Source organism: Talpa europaea (genome assembly GCF_964194135.1).
Source record: "Talpa europaea genome assembly, chromosome: 16".
In the NCBI taxonomy this organism is placed as follows: Eukaryota; Metazoa; Chordata; class Mammalia; order Eulipotyphla; family Talpidae; genus Talpa; species Talpa europaea.
In genome coordinates, this window is record NC_140084.1 from 50,703,344 (window position 1) to 50,721,460 (window position 18,117).

Genomic DNA, 18,117 nt, shown 5'->3' on the forward strand with positions numbered 1-18,117 from the left:
GACTTTAACTGGAGACTCCCCAGTGGTGCAAGGGGTTAAGACGCAGCACTATGAAGCTATCTTCGGCCACTGTGCAACAGGGTGGTCCCCATGGTGCCCATAGACGTTGGAATAAAAAAAAAAGTCTCCAGTTATGAGAAAAACTAAAGGTTATGGTTTGATTGTCAACATTGTGTTACTGAACTAAGCCGGTGCCTTCATAGAGATTGAACATTGTTGTTTCTGTTATTTTTCTGATATTTATGGCAAAGCTTCCCAGAAATCTAAATTCAAGTACAAATTTGGTGGCCTGTCATTTGGCTGATGCAAGGAAATTTTGTGGAACCTCAGTAGAGCTCCTGAGACCCTCCACAAAGTTTCTCCCTTTCCTCCTGGGAAAGGCATTAGATGAATTTGTTCTATTTGGATTTTACCTAATGAAGTAAAACTGGAAGGGAAGCATTGTCACTTGGGAAAATGGTAAAACCTTGGTATGTACAAAATGTTAACAGTAGTATCTGGTATGTATGTAAATTGTCAATGGTGATTGTCACCTTGTAATATTATATAATTCAATTGTTTCACACCTACAGAAATTGTTTCCGGAAATATAGGGAGAAAAGGTCTCAACAGATTCCTATTGATGGAACTGTTGAGAGTAAAAAACTTTCCTACAAAGGACTCAATAGACCTGGAAATACACCTGACATTTACTAAGGTTTCTTTGACATAATATTGAAAATTTTTTTATGCATTCTGTCCTGAATCCACAAAGTTTTTGTTTTGTTTTGTTTTGTTTTGAGTAACAAGGATCTGCAGCAAGGTTGCAATTTTTTTTTTTCCAGCAAAGCTAACTTGTCACATTTTCTCTCCCCTTGATACCAACACAGCATACAAATAGTGGTAGTAATTTTGCTACTTATTTCAGAGTCTGTTTTTGCATAACTTCCATAGGGATTTTGTCTGTTTTAACAAAAAAATTGGACGTGAGTTTGATTGTGTGGCTTTGTGTGGAGTTCTTCCAAAAAGTTGAAAAAGAGCTGAACCAAGAAGAGGAGAACCTGTTTGCCTTGTTTGTAGGGTTCCAGAAACCTCCAAAGAAGGTGAGGAAGCTGCCTCCATTGGCAGGACTGGACAACCCGGCCAACGAAAATTTCCTGGTACCCTCGAGAAGAGGAAAGCCCAGGTGGAGTCTGATGAGACCAACTTTATACCTGAAGCCTACATCAACTGGATGCCACCGGTTCGCTCTGATCCTGTATGGAATATTTCAACAAAGCCAGCTAAACAAATTGCTGTTAGTTATTTCTACCCTGTGATTTTATGCAAAAATAGGAAAAATGGTTTAAAAGTAGATTTAATTTGCAAACTTTTGCTATGCTGTTAAAGTTTGGGATCAAGGTTGAGAGAATTTGTTTTTGCATAAGTTGAACCATTTTAACATTTTTTCCCTGTGATTTTGATATATTTGCTGTCTTGTTTTAGCTAACGCTCCAATTTTTTTTTCTTTTGGCTGGTATAATGGACTATTTTTCAGAATGGAAAACTGTCATACTGGACATTCATGGACAATGCTGCTGACTAATTGTTGCTTCTCTTACACACATTGTAACCCTAAAAAAGACTGTCTCCTAAGACTACACCCTGAGATTGAGCCACCATAGATATGGTGGAATAAAAATTAAAAGGGGGGATTGCAACAGGGTGGTCCCCAGGAAAGGGGGAGGTTCCCTGCCCCACCCAAGGGAGGGTGGAGCTGAGCAGGAGGAGGAGAAGCTGAAGAAGAGACTGAAGAAGGAAGCAGGATGGAGCCAGGAGACCTGGAGGAGGCGCATGGAGCCTAGAGACATGTAAAGAAACTGTGCTTGTCTTTTGGTCGTGGACTGGGTGACACAGATGTGGGTGAGACCCGTGGAGAGGTGACCATGGCAGCTTTTATCTTGATGTTGATTTTGCTCTTTTCCTTCTGGGCTTGTCTGGTTGTTTCTGACTCTTTTCTGTGGGTCCCCACTGGAAGATGCTTTAGACTTGTGGCAGGCTTTGGGGCCTTGCTCTGGGCCGATCCCATATGGATGGAGTTTTATCCACGAGGGGACGGGTAACTTTGGGTGCTTCACTTAGAAACTAGACTCTTTGCCTTACCTGTATTGTTTCCTAGTTTTATTAAAGTTCCTTCCCATTAAAGTCTCCTATGTTTTGTGTTGATGCGGCGGATGGCAGAACCCACTTAGAATAGACAGGTTTGCGGGGTTTGGGCTGCCCCTCTCCCTGTCCTATAACAACTGCAGCACAAATTTGATCCCCTGGCCAGGGAGCTGACCCACATGGCGCAGCAGACCTCTCCTGACAACCTGCTGCTCCCCTCGGCAGTGGATTTCAGTGGATCCACCTGTTCTGTTCCCCACTCTGCCTCTGGCGAACCAACTCACCTACCCACCCACCCCCGCACCTCTGACCTACACCCCAGTCCTTGTATGCATAAATAAATAAATCCTTTTTTTAAGATTTCTTTTTACTTATTAATGCATTCAGGAACTAGGGTATAGGGGGTGAGAGGATTTGCCAGAGACAGGGTGGGGAACAGAACAGGTGGATCCCCTGAAATACACTGCTGAGGGGAGCAATGGGGAGACAGGAGAGGTCTCTGCGCCATGTGGCGCACCTCCCTGGCCGGGGACTGAACTCAGGCCGTGGGGGTGACAGCGCTGAGCCTAACCCCTGAGCCACCAGGGAGGTCCCAATAAATAAGTCTTTAAAAAGAAGAAGACTTTAGCAACAGGTACCCAGCCTCTGCAGCTGCACAGTGCATTCCTCAGAAGACGGGAAAAATACCCCCAGGCTTTGCCTTCCTTTGCACATAGATAGCATCAAGCCACCTTTAGGCCAAGATAACTTAGGATATGGAAAGATCTAAACTTGTAAAGGAAAACAAGAAGCCCCTGACCTGAACAATTTCTTCTTAAAAATCAGTGGCTCAAGATTCAGGCTGGTCAGCGAAACACAAGTGGTCCTCACTTAAGCTGCTAGACTTTGTGACACGGCTATAGTGACTGGAGCAACTGGGTTTTGCTGTTGTTTAAGGACTTGCACTTGGCGAGAGAACCAGGGGGAAAAGAGGAGAAGCTGGAAGGGGCAGAGAGTGGGAAGGAAAGGTGGGTGGCAGGAAGGAAGGAAGAGAGGAAGGAGCTAGAGATTTGCCTGCAGGCACAGGGGAGGCTGGAGGAATGCGCGGGTCTGTTTTCGGGATGTTGTCTGCAGGACATCCCCCGGAGGGAGGAACAGGCATGTGGGGAGAGCAAGTCCAGAGCGAGGGACCCCACTAGAAGAAGGGGGCTTCTGCTTTCCCAGGCCGCCCACCCCCCGCCCACTCTGCTCCAGAGTCTCCGGCCTTCCTGTGTACACACGCCAGGCGCTCCCCCCCGGGGCCCTGCGCTGGCCACCACCCCGCAGGTCATCCTCCCCCAAGATCCCCACACCCCACTCCCGCCCTCCTGCAGTCCCCCATCAGTTACACCCGTCTGCCTGGGTGCCCTCCACCACCCAAACACCCACTGAGTCCCCCGCTTCCTCGTCCTCCACGGCAGTATCCCCACCAGCTGTCTACACGGTGTCCTTCTTAATTTTGTTTTTTTTTTAAGATTTACTTATTTATGCATACAAGAACTGGGGTACAGGGGTCTCCCCTGTGGCGCAAGGGATTAAGAGACAACCTACGAAGCTATCCGCAGCCACTGCAGCACGAGTTTGATCCCCGGCCAGGGAGCTCCCCACAGGGCGCAGCAGACCTCTCCTGTCTCCCTGCTGCTCCTCTCAGCAGTGGATTTCAGTCAGTCTGTCTGTTCTGCTCCCCACTCTGTCTCTGGTGACTCCTCTCCCCCACATGCACACCTCTGGCCTGTACCCCAGCTCCTGTATGCATTAAATAAATAAATCTTTTGGAAACTGAACTAAATGTCTTGACCAGATGGACGGTTGAGGGGAGCCAGGAGCTGGGGGCTGGAGGCGGGCGTGTGCCTATGATGTCAGGGCTGCCGCGCCCTCCACCCTCACCCCTCGGCCTTCCCGGCTGGTCCTCCCCCTTCCTGTCTGCTTTCCTCTGGGCTGAGCGCAGAGTCCCGTTTGGAGCCCTGAGGTCTTCTCACACCTCAGTGCCCCCCTTCTCTGCCTCCAGGGCAGATGCCCAGACGCCAGCTAGCAGCTGGGGAGAAATGAGAAAAAGCTCCAGTCACTCGCTCCAACCTGGGATCCAGACCTGAATCTGAGTCCCTGCCAGTCACTGCCCCCGCGGCCTTGGTGCCAGACTCCTCCAGTTTCAAGAGTCTGACTGCCCTAGATCCCTCCCAGAGAATAAACAGGCTCCCTCCTCCTCCACCGGCCCCAGCCAGGCCGGTTCTTAGGCCCTCCCTCCGCAGCCAGTCCCCACCCCCTCTCCAGGCTGCAGCAGAAACACCCAGGAATGACCTACCCGAAGCCCAGGGCATCAGGTCGCACTACTGGGGGCTTCCATCCTGCCCGCACAACCTCTGCGAGGGCAGCCTGTGTGGAGCTGCCTCTCAGGCTTGGGGCAAGTCCCAGGGATTGGTGTTGTGCTCCCTCTCATTTGTGATTGGCCTGGTCAGCCCCATCACCGGCAGCCTCACCCTTAGGCCCTCCCAGTCAGCCTCTCCAAGACCGGAAACCCGCTCTGCATTCCAGGCTCCTTCGTGGAATTCAGGTCAGGACACAGAAACCACCTCCTCAGGGAGGCCTTCAGGGATGGCACCGCCCGCCCGCAGCAGCCACACCTGCAGGCCCCATGTCCTGTCGCTCCATCTCCTCTCCTTTGTTTTATTTCCTCCACCACACTTGCCACCATCTGAAAGTCTTATTCATGCATGTGTGTTACCTGTTTATCTCCACTGTCTCCCCACCACACCCAGTGACACTGACACAAAGGCGAGGGCTTCCTCCAACCAGCGCTTGGAGCCCAGGTGTGCACAAGCATTTGCATAACTTCATGACTACTGGACTTTGCAAATGCCACGCCCACTGCTTAGTGTGTCAGTCCCTGTCCCGGCTTCCTCAACAAACTCCTCTTCATCCTTCAAAACCCCGTCCAGTATCACTTCACCAGGGAAGAACACTTGGCCTCACATACCCACCACAAAGCTGGAATAAGGGCATCCCCTAGAGGCACACATGTCCTGTACAACCTCCATCAGCGTCCCTGTCACCATGACCTGAGAGGGCCAGGAAGCCCATAACCCCAATTAGTCTCTTCCTGAGACCAAACAGCAAAGCACAAAACAGGTCGCTGGAACTATTTCTTGTATGAATTGACAAATATGTCAGAAAATATATCTGGCTGAGACCCAGTCTCTCCAACAACCTGCATGCCCCTCATTTCTGGGTGAATCTGACCCCCCCTTGTCTGAGGAATTGAGCACAGATCCTGCAGTTGGGTGGGGTATGCACGGTGAGGAGACCGAGCATAGGGAAGGGGGTGGGGGTGGTTTCACACAAGACGCACCAGGTGTAGGGTCTTAGCCCCACTCGAGCCCCACTGGCGAATTCTGTCTCCTTCAGGGAAAGCCCCCAACTCCGAAAACAGTCACTGCCCCAACAACAAAGCTGTCCCAACTGGACGGAGGCAAGCAGCCCACAGGCCCCAGAGCCCAGCAAGGGGGGCAGGCCCCCGGGTGGCGTTTCCTAGGAGACCGGTCCCACACCCCACACCACACCCGCCAGCCCCCGGAGTTTCCAAGACCAGGGTTCCAGCCTCTGCCAGCCTGGAGCCAGGCCAGCAAGGGTGGGGGCCTCTGCTGGAATTTGGGAACCACTTCAATGAAGTGGAGAGAGGGAGGGGCCTCTTTTGCCTCAGGAAGGAGGAAGGAGGCCCTGGGCTCAGAACCAGGGCGGAGGCTCAGGTTTCGGTCAGGTTTCTCAGCCGCCAGAGGGTGGGGTCTAAGGAGCCTGCTCTGGGCCCCTGGCTCCTCCCTAAGGCCTGGGGTTCATAGCCGGCCTCCTCCCCCTGACCCGGGGGTCCAGGCCCTGGCCCCTCTCCCAGACCCGCCCCTCTGACCCCTCCCTGACCTGGCCCCTGCACACTCAGGCTTGACTGTCCTTCACACAGACGCTGCGTTGTCACGGGCCGCTCCAGCAGCCGAGACGCGGGCAGGCTGGAGGCCCCGAGCGGTCGGCACTGCCCAGCAATACAGAGCTTCTACCTCAGGCGCGTGCATTGCTTTTAGTGGCAAGCGGCTCTTGCCCACTAGCGGACGTGGGAGTAACACGCACAACTGTAGCGCAGGGGCCGGCGCTCACTGTCCCGCGGGTGTTGCACCGTCTTCCCTTCCTTCCGCGCCGCGGCCTGGGACAGAACCGCGACAGGCCCGCGCAGGACTTGGCCCTCGGTCTCTCTGTTCTCTGGCGCTGGGGTGCCAGGCCCTGTCGGTCGCCTCCCAGGGGCTAAGGGGTCTGCCTGTTCCCGCAGACCCCGCCCAGGCCGGGCTGAGCTGGGAGAACACTCGGGCCCTCTCCGGCTGCAGCCCCAGAGCCGGCCAGCCCCAGACGCCCGCTGGCCTGGGCCGTCCCGCAGGCCGGGCTTCGTGGCTCTGTGGCCTGGAAAGACTCCTCCCTTGTCCTCTGGGCCACCTTGGGCGCCAAACTCGTCCTTCAGGTTCCACTTGGCCTCCCCTCCTCCTCCAGGAAGGCGGCCCTGACCCTCTTAGCAGCCGCCCTGCCCACTGCCACGTGAAGGAGAGACCGTCATGCGTGCGGCCGCTGACGCCGCCTGCCTCCCCTCCGCCGGGCACACCCGAGAGCGCCCCCCGCCCCTTCCCAGAGTCGAGGCCCTCCAAGCATGCAACAGCCGCGCTGGGGCGAGAGGGACTGAGCCACCGCCAGGGGCACGGCTAGAAGGGGCCGGTCAAGGGGTGGCACTCAGCACGCGGGGGCTCAACACGACCCGGCTCAACCCCTCCACCGGCACTCACTGTGTGGTTGCAGGGGGATCACTGAGCTGTCTGCACCTCCATTTCCTCAGCGGCTGTGGGGATGCTCATGGGTAACACATACACACACACACCCCCCAGCATGCGGCCGCACTGAGAGGCAAGGCCGGAACTCACACCGGCCTCCGCCAGCCTGTCGAGCACCAGCGTCTCGTCTTTCCCCCTTCCCTGCGTCCCTGTGCTCCGGACAAGCTGCCCTCTCTGGGTTCCAGCCTCACTCAGCACCAGATGCAGCCACCGCGCGTTGCACCAGACAACGAAGCCAAAATGCATGGCGGCACACATGCTGGAGGCTTGCTAACTCCGCGGTGCCGCGGTGCCCCTGTGGGCCGTGGACAGAGCCGGGCTGAGCACACGCAGGAGCTGACACTCCGATGGGGGAGCCATGAAACAAGCAAAATGTGCTAGAGGTAGGACCGCAGGGAGGCGAGGGAGACGTGAGGATGCCTGTGAGAACAGCAGGTGCAAAGGCCCTGAGGCAGGACAGGTCCAGGAGGTCAGACCAGAAAGGAGGCCAGTGTGCCCTGTGGTCAGAGTGGGGGTGATGGGGGGGGATGCAGGGGTGAGGTCGGAGCGTGCAGTCCTCTGCCTTCTCCAGGAAAGTGGGAGCCACGGAAGGCTCTGGAGTAGCGGAGCGACACGAGCTGACTTAGGTTGCTGTGGACTCACTCCACTGGGCCAAGACTGCGGAGAGGGAGGGAGGGAGCAGGGAGACTAAGTGGGGCCCAGGTGAGGGCCACATGGGAGTAGCGGGGTCACCTACCCTGAGGGGAGGCATGCCCAGTGACTCCCTCTGAGTTCTGAGCTCTGGAGCTGACTCAGCCACTCACTGCATGCAGAATCAGGGGCTTTCTCAAGTCTAGGGGCTCCCCACCTGCGAAACAGAGACTCCAGCACTGGGCCTGGCTGGGTCTGGGGGCAAATGACATGTCTCGCTGGCTTAGCAAGGGCCTCGAAACGGAAGTTCTCAGAAGGAGAGCTCATGCCTGAAGAGTCTGCTAATTTGGGGTGTTCCTGGAGCCATGCCAGGCCCTGTTCCTGGAGCCATGCCAGGCCCTGGGTGTCCAGCCAGCATCCTAACAGGGGGCACAGAGAAGAGGGGCCGGGAGGCCTGGGGTTGAGGACATCCGTGTGGACGGCACGCCCGGAGGCAGGAGCACCGAGATACCCCTCTGCAAGGCCCCGACTCCACAGCTCCTGTCCCTTCACAGCTCGTGTCCAACACCGCTCGCCCCACCATGGCTCTCTCTGACCTGAACAGTGGAAACAGACTCCAGTCCCCGGAGGCGTCTGGGGAACCGGAAGGGGCATTTCAGACAGAGCCTTCAAGGCTCTGACATGTCAACAGTGTGACATCAAATCACTGTTATTGTTATTCTCCAATTGCTGGATGGTTCTGGGCTCCCCCACCCCACCCCTGGGTCTCTCAGCCAACCCCGCCCAGGGTGCTCCACCCAGGCCGGGCAGTGCCAGGTGAGTGCTCAGGTATGCGGAGGCGGGACAGCCCTGGGAGGGAGGAAGCTGGAAGGAGGCCGCAGTCTGCCAGGGGCAGGGGAGCCGGGAGCAGGGAGCCTGGAGCAGGGCCTCTCACCTGAAGCCTGAGGCGGGCAGGTGAGGAGGGGGGCAGGTGAGGAGAGGGCGAGCCAGGGGGCCTGGCCTGGAGGGGCTGGGGGTGGGACCCTGGTCTGGGAGAGAAGAAGCAGGAGGCTAGACCCCAAGACCAAGCACAGGAGAGCTGGGCCCCGAAGCGCTCCGTGCTGGGGTGGTAAGGCTGGCAGACTGCACCCCAAGAGCTAACGGATAAGAGTCTCGGGGCTGAGCCGCAATCAAGACTTCAGTTCTTAGGACAGTCCTGAGCCAACTCCCGCTCCCAGGAAGAGACCGGAGGCTGGATTCCTGGGGACAGGAAAGGAAATGGGGTGCACTCAAGCTAGACACCTTAGTGCTCCCTGAGGGATGTGGGGGGCCAGCATACCAGGAAAGGAGGGGGCTGGACCCTGCTCTGGGGGAGGTGGGGTCAGGGCCTGGGCTCCCGGCCTGGGGGAGAAGGCAGCTCTCCTAAGTCCTGGGCCGGCCCAGTCACCCCTCAGTCAAGCTCTCCTGGCCCCAGGGCATCTTCAGGCGCAGGACACCCCACTGGGCACCATGAGCACCACCACCACCACCACCACCACCGCTGGGTAAGCGCCCCTGCCCCCACAGCCCCTTCCCCACTTGCAGGTGGGTGCTGGGGGCAAGCCTGGGCGGCCGTGCCTGCGGGCCTGAGGTCGGGGCTCAGCCGGGGGCACAGAGCCTCGCTGGCCGCTGGCCACGGGGCTGCGGGTGACCCTGCACGGGAGGTCGGTCCCTCGGTCCCTGCTCTGGGAGGCGGGACGTCTTGAGGAGCCGGCCGGGGTGCCGCAAGCTCAGGCTTCAGCAAAGAATCTGACGGTCCCGGAAGGGCCGCAGCAGAGCCGGTGCTGACGTGCTGCGGTCAGGCCCGAGGAGCAGGGCCGGCTCCGGGCAGTGGGAGAGGCGCGCAGAGCTGCGCGGGAGGCGGGGGCGAGCTCAGAGGAAACCCAGGGGCAGCAGCGGGAGGCGAGAGCAGGGCTGAGGGGTGCTCCGTGCGAGCCAGAGCCGGTTATCCCTGGGCCCCGGGGACTGGAGACTCCTGAGGGGTGGGGCTGGCGGCCGGGAGAGCTGGAGGGCGGTCTGCAGCAGTCGGCCAGCGGGGGCAGCGGCTGCCCTGGTGATGGTGTGGGGGCCCTCCGCGGCGGCCGCCCCAGCCCCCGGCCAGCGCGCTGGCCCAGAGCCCTGGAGCGGACGCCGCGGGTAACAACTCCCGCCGTATAGACGGGGAGTACGGCCCCCACCCAGGGCCTTCGGGGAAGGCAGTGCTGTCAGGGCTCCATCCGGGCCTGGGTGACAGTGGGGAGCATCCTCCGCCGCCCGCCGCCTGCCCCCCCCAGGCCCCCGGGGCTCTCCATCACCTCCACCAAAGCGGCTGTGCTGCCGCACCAGAGCTGCCCCCAGTTCTCACAGCCACTCACCCCTCTTTTCCCTCCATAGCCCAGAAGCCGCCCCCAAACCAAGTGCCAAGTCTATCTATGGTAAGTTTGGGGGGCAAGGGAACCCCAAGCTGAGAAAACTAGGTCTGAGGGATGGGGGGCTGGTCTCCCGGAGCCTGGCCTGAGGCGGGAGGCAGGCCGGGTCACCGGGGTCCACTGCCCTTCCGCCCACAGAGCAGAGAAAACGCTACTCCACGGTGGTGATGGCCGACGTCTCCCAGTACCCGGTCAACGTGAGTGGCCGCTGTCCCCAGGAGAGTGGGGGGCGGGCGGGGGGAGCAGGCAGCAGGACAGGGGGCTGCTGAAAGCAGAACTGGGGAGCTCAGCTTGCTCGTCTGCAAGATGGACTCGCCCGGCGGGCGGGACCTGGGGGCTCTGCCAAGGAGCTTATTTCCTTTCCTTCAGACCCACCCGGGTCTGGCCGGCCTGGCCACGGGACAAGCCAGGGGACCAGGTCCAGAGGGACCAGTGAGGGGTGCCAGGTGCCCAGATAAAGACAGAGGCCCTTGGGGAGGCCTCGATGCTATCAGACCTTTCCCTGCCTCGGGAGCCCCCAGTCTCCCCGGGCGGCCCGCGTGCCAAGAGCGCTACCCACAGAGACGGGGCGCGGGGAAGGCCCGGAGGCGGCGGCCGTGGGCCTGCACCGCTCGGGGACTCACGGCTCGGCCGCCCGCAGCACCTGGTGACCTTCTGCCTGGGCGACGAGGACGGCGTGCACACGCTGGAGGACGCCTCGCGCAAGCTGGCCGTCATGGACCGCCAGGGCCGCGTCTGGGCCCAGGAGATGCTGCTGCGCGTGTCCCCCGGCCACGTCGCGCTGCTGGACCCGCTGTCCAAGGTGCGCACGGCGGGCGGGCGAGCGGGCGGGCGGCGAGGCGCGGGGCCGGCCCCAGGGCGCGGGGAGCCGGGGCCCCGCCGGGAAGCAGGAGCCTCCCCCTCCCCCGAGCCTGGCCGGGCCCGCGGGCGCCTCTGAGCGGGGCGCGGCCGGCCTCAGCCTACCCCGCCCGCAGGAGGAGCTGGAGTCGTACCCGCTGGGCGCCATCGTGCGCTGCGACGCGGTCACGCCGCCCGGCCGGAGCCGCTCGCTGCTGCTGCTCGTGTGCCAGGAGCCCGAGCGCGCGCAGCCCGACGTGCACTTCTTCCAGGGCCTGCGCCTCGGGGTGAGCGCCCGGCTCGCCGGCACCGCGGCCGGACCCGGGGTCGGGCGGGGCCAGGGCGGGGGGGGGGGCGGGAGGGGCGGGGCCTGGGTGACGGGAGTGCTGGAGGGGCGGGGCCCGGGCGGGGGCGGGGCCAGGGCGGGGGGCGGGAGGGGCGGGGCCTGGGGTGACGGGGCTGCTGGAGGGGCGGGGCCCGGGCGGGGAGGGGCGGGGCCCGGGCGGGCGGGGCGGGGCCTGCGGCGGGGCGGGGGCAGGGCGGGAGGGGCGGGGCCTGGGTAACGGAGCTGCTGGAGGGGCGGGGGCCGGGGCGGGAGGGGCGGGGCCAGGGCGGGGGGGCGGGAGGGGCGGGGCCTGGGTGACGGGAGTGCTGGAGGGGCGGGGCCTGGGCGGGGGCGGGAGGGGCGGGGCCAGGGGTGACGGGGCTGCTGGAGGGGCGGGGCCCGGGCGGGGAGGGGCGGGGCCAAGGCGGGAGGGGCGGGGGCGGTCTAAGGGCGGGAGGACCCCCGGCCTCCGCGGGCGCGTGGGGCGTGGCCTGACGGCGTGATTGGCAGGCGGAGCTGATCCGCGAGGACGTCCAGGGGGCCCTGCACAACCACCGCTTCGGCCGCGGGGAGCGCAGGGAGGCGGCGCTCAGGTGAGGCGCCCGGCCGGGCCGGGGGCGGGGAGCGGAGCGCGCGGCGGGGCCCCGGCCAGGACCCCTCCGAGCGGAGGCTGGAGCCCACCGGCCTGGGGCGGAGCGTCTCTCCGCGCCTCCCAGGGCCCCCGCTCCGCCCGCGTCCCGAGTGTCGGGTTTAAGCTCCGAGCTTCTCCCGGCCCGGGCTCCGCGGAGGACCAGCCTCAGTTTCCCCCCTCGCCCCAGGGCCACGCAGGAGGAGCTGCAGCGCCGCCCCTCGCCCGCCGCCGAGACCCCGCCGCTGCAGCGCCGGCCGTCGGTGCGCGCGGCGATCGGCCCGGCGGACAGGGGCGCGGGCCCCGGGCGGCCGCAGGCGGCGCCCATCCCCGAGGAGGCGCAGAAGCCCCCCGCGGAGGCCGCTGGCGGCGCCGGCCCCGCGTCCCCCGACCTGGGCCCGCGCGGCCCGGACCTGGCCAGTCTGCAGGCGGAGCGGGACGTGGTGAGCCGGGCGGCCGGGGCGCGCGGCGGGGCCCAGGGGCGGGCTCCGGCGGCGGTGCTGGGCGAGGGGGGTCCCGGGCCCACGCGCAGGGGCGGGCTCCGGCGGCGGTGCTGGGCGAGGGGGGCCCCGGGCCCACGCGCGCCTCCTCTGCTCCCCAGGACATCCTGAACCACGTGTTCGACGACGTGGAGGACTTCGTGTCGCGGCTGCAGAAGTCGGCAGAGGCGGCCCGCGTGCTGGAGCACCGGGAGCGCGGCCGCAGGCCCCGGCGCCGCGCGTCCGGGGGTGAGGGGCGCCCGAGCGGGGTCCTGAGCGCCCCCTCCCACCCGGGGCACCCCCCACCGGGTGTCCCGCGGCCCTGCCTCACGCCGGTCTGTGTGCCCGCCCCTCCCCTCCACAGAGGGCCTCCTGACGCTGCGGGCCAAGCCGCCCTCCGAGGCCGAGTTCGTCGACGTGCTGCGGAAGATCAAGTACGCCTTCAGCCTGCTGGTGAGGCCGGCGCCGGGGCCGCGGGCGGGCGCCCCACCCGCGCCGCCGGCCGCGCGCCCAGCCTCTCCTCCCCCCGCAGGCCCGGCTGCGCGGCAACATCGCCAACCCCTCCTCGCCGGAGCTGCTGCACTTCCTCTTCGGCCCCCTGCAAATGGTGAGCCGCGCCCCGCCCGCGCGCCGCGCCCCGGCCCGGCCCGGCGCGCGGAACCCGGGTCTGACCGCGGCCGCCCGCCCCGGCAGGTCGTGGACACGTCGGGCGGCCCCGCGCTGGCGAGCGGCGTGCGGCGGCCGCACCTGACGTCCGAGGCCGTGGCGCTGCTCCGCGAGCACGTCAGCCCGCGGGAGAGAGCGCTCTGGACCTCGCTGGGGGACTCGTGGACGCGCCCGGGGTGAGCGGGGGCGGGGCGCGGCCGCGGGCGCTGCGGGGCGGCGAGCCGGGACCAGGTCGAGGACGCGCGCGCGGAGAGCGCAGACGGGGCGGGCAGACCCCGCCGAGCAGGGCGCGACCCGGGGCTGGGGAGGCCCCGCGCCCGCCGGGCGGCTGCTTGGAGCGCTGGGGCGCGGCGGGGCCGGGGGCGCGGGCGGGGAGCGAGGCGCCGGCGTGGGGCACGGGGCAGGCGGCGTGGAGCTCCGCGGGGAGGCCGCGCTGGGGGACGCCGGGACGCGGCGGGGCGGGCGGGCTTGGCTGCGGGGCGCGGCTACAGCGCTGGGGACCGAGGGGTTTAGGCGCAGTGAAGACTCGGCGAGCCGGCGCCCGCGCTACGTCCGGGCAGACCCGGGTCCCAGCCCCCGCCCGGTTCCCGCGCGCAGGCTGGAGCTGCCCCCCGAGGAGGGAGCCCCGTACAGCCCCGAGTTCTACAGCGGCTGGGCGCCCCCCGCCGCCGACCCGCAGGGCCGCGCCTGGGAGGACCCGGTGGAGAAGCAGCTGCAGCACGAGCGGAGGCGCCGGCAGGTGAGGGGGGCTGAGCTCCGGGGGAGCCGCAGGGTTGTCCGGACGCGGCCAGCAGCCGGGCCTGACTGGGTGCTCTTACCTCCCGCAGCAAAGCGCCCCCCAGGTCGCTGTCAATGGGTGAGTGTCGCTGTAGGGCTGGGTAGGTGGGATACCCGAGGGGCTGTCCCGGGGTCCCCAGCACTGATCTTACCCTCCGTTTTCCCGTCTTTTTCCTGTCTCCGCGGCGCCCCGCAGGTGGGTGAGGTGGTGAGGCGCGGGCCGGGCCGGGAGGGGGGGAGGAGCAGGGAGGGGGCGGGTCCAGACTTCAGGGAGGGCGGAGGGAGCTGCAGGCCCAATTTCCAGGGCCTACGGGAGGAGAGGGCTGGGGGTGGGTAAAATCTGCGAGGCTGGGTCCCCGAGGGCTGGAAGAAGGCAGCTTGGCTGCCCGGGACCTGGGCAGCTCCCTGCCTGGGCCCCCAGGGCAAGAACAGAGCCCTGAGTGTGGGAGGGAAGAGGCTGGGGAGCTGGGCACTTAGGTTTGAGGAAATAACTGGGGCGTGGTGCCCCGGCCGGCCGGAGACCCAAAGAAGCAGGCCTGGGACTACCAGGGCTGCGGGGAAGTCTTGGGGAGTCAGGTTTCCCCAGCCACCCCCCTTGCTGCCTCGGGGCTCTCAGTCCCTGCGGGGAGTGTGTAAGGGTCCAAAGGGCTGGGTCTGGGGGCGGCCAAGACTGGGGTCCAAGCTCACAGTCCCACCAAGCAATGGGGGTGCACACTTAGGCGGGGGGAGGAAGGGTGAGGGGCCAGGACCCCAAGGTGCTTGCACAAGCAGAGGCAGCCCCTGGGGGAAGAAGTAAGCCGAGCAGCAAGACTGACTGGAAGAGCGGGCGTCTGGTGAGGGCGTGGGCAGAGGGTCTCAGCAGGGACAGCGCGCTGGGAGCTGCCGGCCCCACACAGGGGGTGCCGCGGCCCTGAAGACCCCCCCTCTCCCTTGCACAGGTAGGCCTGATCTGGGCTGAGGCCTCCCTTTCTGGGGACAGCGCTCCCCATCCTCTCCCTCAGCTGCCTGGCCTTGCAGAGCACCCCTCCCTCACTGCTTCTGAACTTTGGGCTTGACACCCCAGCTTCTAACTCCCCTTCTCTGAGCCTGAAGTACTTTGTGGGGAAGACAGGCATGCCTATAATCTCCTCCTGGGGGAATGTGCAGTCCGTGAGGTTGCACAGGCCAGTTAAGCACTCGAGGCCACGGCCAAGCTCGCCTCCCACCCAGCGAGCAGTTGCTGGACTGCGGGTCGTGGGGTCGGCCTGCCTGGGGCCAGGCCCACCGTGCCTCCTCTCCGCCCTGTGACCTTGCCATCGCCATGTCACTCGCCATCGCGCCCTCCCCTTCCTCACCTGTGAATGGAGACGATCCCCTTGTCTCGGGGGGAAGGGAACAGGGCTCTGGAATCAGTCGTGCAATGGACTGTCCCAGAATCCCACCAGCGACTACATAACAGACCTTGAACGGCGCCTGACACCTAGTAGGTGCTCTCCGTAGGGGCTGGTTTCCCTGACGGTGGGTTATCGTTGTGCACGAGCCCGCACACAGTAGGTGGTCAGTAAACACCAAGCAGGTCTCCAGCCGTGGGATCTTGGGCAAGCGATTTTTACCTCTCCGGGCCCAAAAGTTCTCCTCCGCAAAGTGCCGGTGATGCTGGCGTCCTCACCCCGTGCTGCCGCGCGGGCCAGGCGCCGGGGCGCTCGGTGCGCAGGCGGCTGTGCGGGCTTCTGGTCGCTGTTAACGGTATTAACTGGGGGCCCTCCCTTCACCCCTGCTTGGCTCTAATCCCGCTCACACCATCACCCCGCAAGCCAGCGCACTGGGCCGGCCGCCTTTTTATGGCCAACCCCCCACCTCCCCACAGTCACGATGACCCGGAGTCAGAGGCCGAGGCCCCCGCGGAGCCGGCGCCGGCCGGGAAGTGGGTCCTGTGTAACTACGACTTCCAGGCCCGCAACAGCAGCGAGCTGTCGGTCAAGCATCGGGACGTGCTGGAGGTGAGAGGGGCGGGGGCCGCGGGGCTGGGGGCCGCCTCAGCTGCAGCATGCTGACCTCTTCCTTGCACCTCCCAGGTCCTGGATGACAAACGCAAGTGGTGGAAGGTCCGGGACCAGCAGGGGCAGGAGGGATACGTGCCCTATAACATCCTGGCACCCCACCCGGGGCCCCAGGCAGGCCGCAGCCAAAGCCCTGCCCGCAGCCTGGTGCGTGGGCCCCTCGGCCTGGATGGGGGAGGGTGGGGGCCAGACCCCGCCGGGAGCAGGCGTCCAGGGCAAGGGCGCTGGCAGAGTGGCTAGGGGCTCGGCAGTTTCTGGCCAGAGGGGCGTGGGGCACCTCCCCTCTGACCCAGGGCTGCGCTGCCCCTCCAGGAGAGCAGCACGCCCCCGCCCGCCCCCGCCCGGCCCCACTGGGACAGCTGTGACAGCCTCAACGGCTTGGATCCCGGCGAGAAGGGTGAGCGGTGAGGGCCCCCCACCCCGGGAGCGGCCTGTGTGCCCCATTTCCAGGCAGGGAAGCCGAGGCTCGGCGAGAGGACGTGGACTCCGACTCGCGGTGCGCTGCTCTGGGCCTCCCAACCAGCTTCCCTCCGCTTTCCCGCCCGCAGAGAAGTTCTGCCAGATGCTCAGCGTCAACGAGGAGCTGCAGGCGCGCCTGGCCCAGGGCCGCTCGGGGCCCAGCAGGGCCACCCCGGGGCCGCGGGGCCCGGAGCCGCAGCTCAGCCCGCGCTCGGAGGCCTCGGAGGTCCGCGCCTGGCTGCAGGCCAAGGGCTTCAGTTCCGGGTGAGTGGGGGCCCCGGGCAGCGCCCGCCCCCTTGAGCCGCAGCCGCTCGGGTGGACGCGAGGCGCGAGGCGCCGGCGGGGCCGGGAGGACGCGCGGGGACCGGCCGCGAGCCTGACCGCGCCCCCTTGGCCCGCAGCACCGTGGACGCGCTGGGCGTGCTGACCGGCGCGCAGCTCTTCTCGCTGCAGAAGGAGGAGTTTCGGACCGTGAGCCCCGAGGAGGGGGCGCGCGTCTACAGCCAGGTCACCGTGCAGCGCGCGCTGCTGGAGGTGAGCCGGGGGCGCCCCCACGGGCGAAGGGGCGGGGGCGCCGGGCCAGGCTGCCGACTGCCGCCCCTCCCTCCAGGACGGAGAGAAGGTGTCAGAGCTGCAGGCCGTGATGGAGAAGCAAAAGAAGAAGGTGGAAGGCCACACGGACATGGAGGTCATCTGAGCCTGCCCCCCCCCCAAGGCCGAATCCCCCCCAGCGCCGCGGGATCGCGGGTTCTGCGCCTGCCGGCACCAGTGGAAGCGGATCCCCCCCGGGATCGCAGGCCGGTTCAGGCCCTGGTCTTCCCCGCCGGGCGGGTAAACCGGCCCGTCCACGCCAGAGTCTCCCAAGCAAGCGCTCTCGGACGGGCCGGGAGCGGGCCGGGGAGTGGGCGCAGGGCCGGGAGCAGGCCCGGGAGCGGGCGCAGACAGCTCTGGGGAGGCCCCGGCCGCGCAGCCCAGGAGCCCTGTGCGTTGTGATGCTGCCCGCCTGTAAACAGCCTCTTCTCAGAACGTCCGCTGCTGTCCTTTGTCCACCCGGCCGGCCCGGGAGCCCCCGCGGCCACAGCCTCTCAGGAGGACAGGCACCAGCCCTCTCTCCCTCCCCTTTCTCTCTCTCCATGCTCTCGGCCTCCAGGGCCCCCAGCCGGGCTTCCTTCTGGTCTCCCGGTTACTCCAAAGGGAGCCTCCCCGCGACCCCAAGCCAGTTCCTTGTCCAGAGCCCTCCCCCGCCTCCCCATAAAAGCCTGCATTGGAGGCCAGGTGATTTGGTCCCCAGCGCCTGCCCACCTCACACCCCAGGCCTTCTAGCTCTGCCCTGCTCCAGACATGCCCCAGCCCTTTAACCACCACGATTCTGCTTTTGCCTCTTCTTCTGCCCCAGTGAGTCTCTGCTTGGTGAGCCCTGCCCCCCCTTCCTGCAGACAGCAGGCCAGCATGTCCGCAGGAGCCCGGGCGAGCCAGCCGCGCCTGCGCCCCTTCCCCTCAGCCCCACGCACGGGACACTGCGGCTAAGCCCTCCACGCTCCCCGAATCTGACCATTTCTCACCATTTTTCACAACCACCCTGGCCCCAGCCACTGGCACCTCCGGCTGGGGTCATGGCCACAGCCCCATTCCTGCCTCTCCTACCCCCTCTGCCCCCCCAGCCAGCAGGTCGTCAGACCCCGGGTCCCACCACCAGCTGTGCCCTCTCCACCTCAGCCCCCCTGCTTCCGCCAGTGGCTGGTGGGCGTCTGGTGCCTCCGCGCGTGGGACACACATCTACCCGGGGGGCCTCTGCACACACTATCACGCAGAAGCTTCTTCCCCCAAATTCCTGTGCTGCTTTCTCCGAGATA

The 18,117-nt window shown here is 64.8% G+C and overlaps 1 protein-coding gene across 1 annotated transcript; it reads left to right on the plus strand.

The window, feature by feature from the left end:
* Positions 1–9,116: 9,116 nt before the first annotated feature.
* On the plus strand, positions 9,117–17,195 carry EPS8L1 (EPS8 signaling adaptor L1; the record flags this gene model as incomplete). The annotated part of the gene is made up of 19 exons (XM_084257051.1): positions 9,117–9,151; positions 10,020–10,060; positions 10,193–10,251; positions 10,695–10,856; positions 11,029–11,178; positions 11,727–11,809; positions 12,035–12,287; positions 12,446–12,572; positions 12,688–12,776; positions 12,856–12,930; positions 13,017–13,165; positions 13,587–13,728; positions 13,817–13,845; positions 15,613–15,745; positions 15,821–15,952; positions 16,118–16,202; positions 16,354–16,528; positions 16,666–16,798; positions 16,875–17,195. The coding sequence occupies 19 exons, from the start codon at positions 9,117–9,119 to the stop codon at positions 16,959–16,961; spliced, it is 2,139 nt and encodes a 712-aa protein (XP_084113177.1). The 3' UTR covers positions 16,962–17,195.
* Positions 17,196–18,117: the final 922 nt, after the last annotated feature.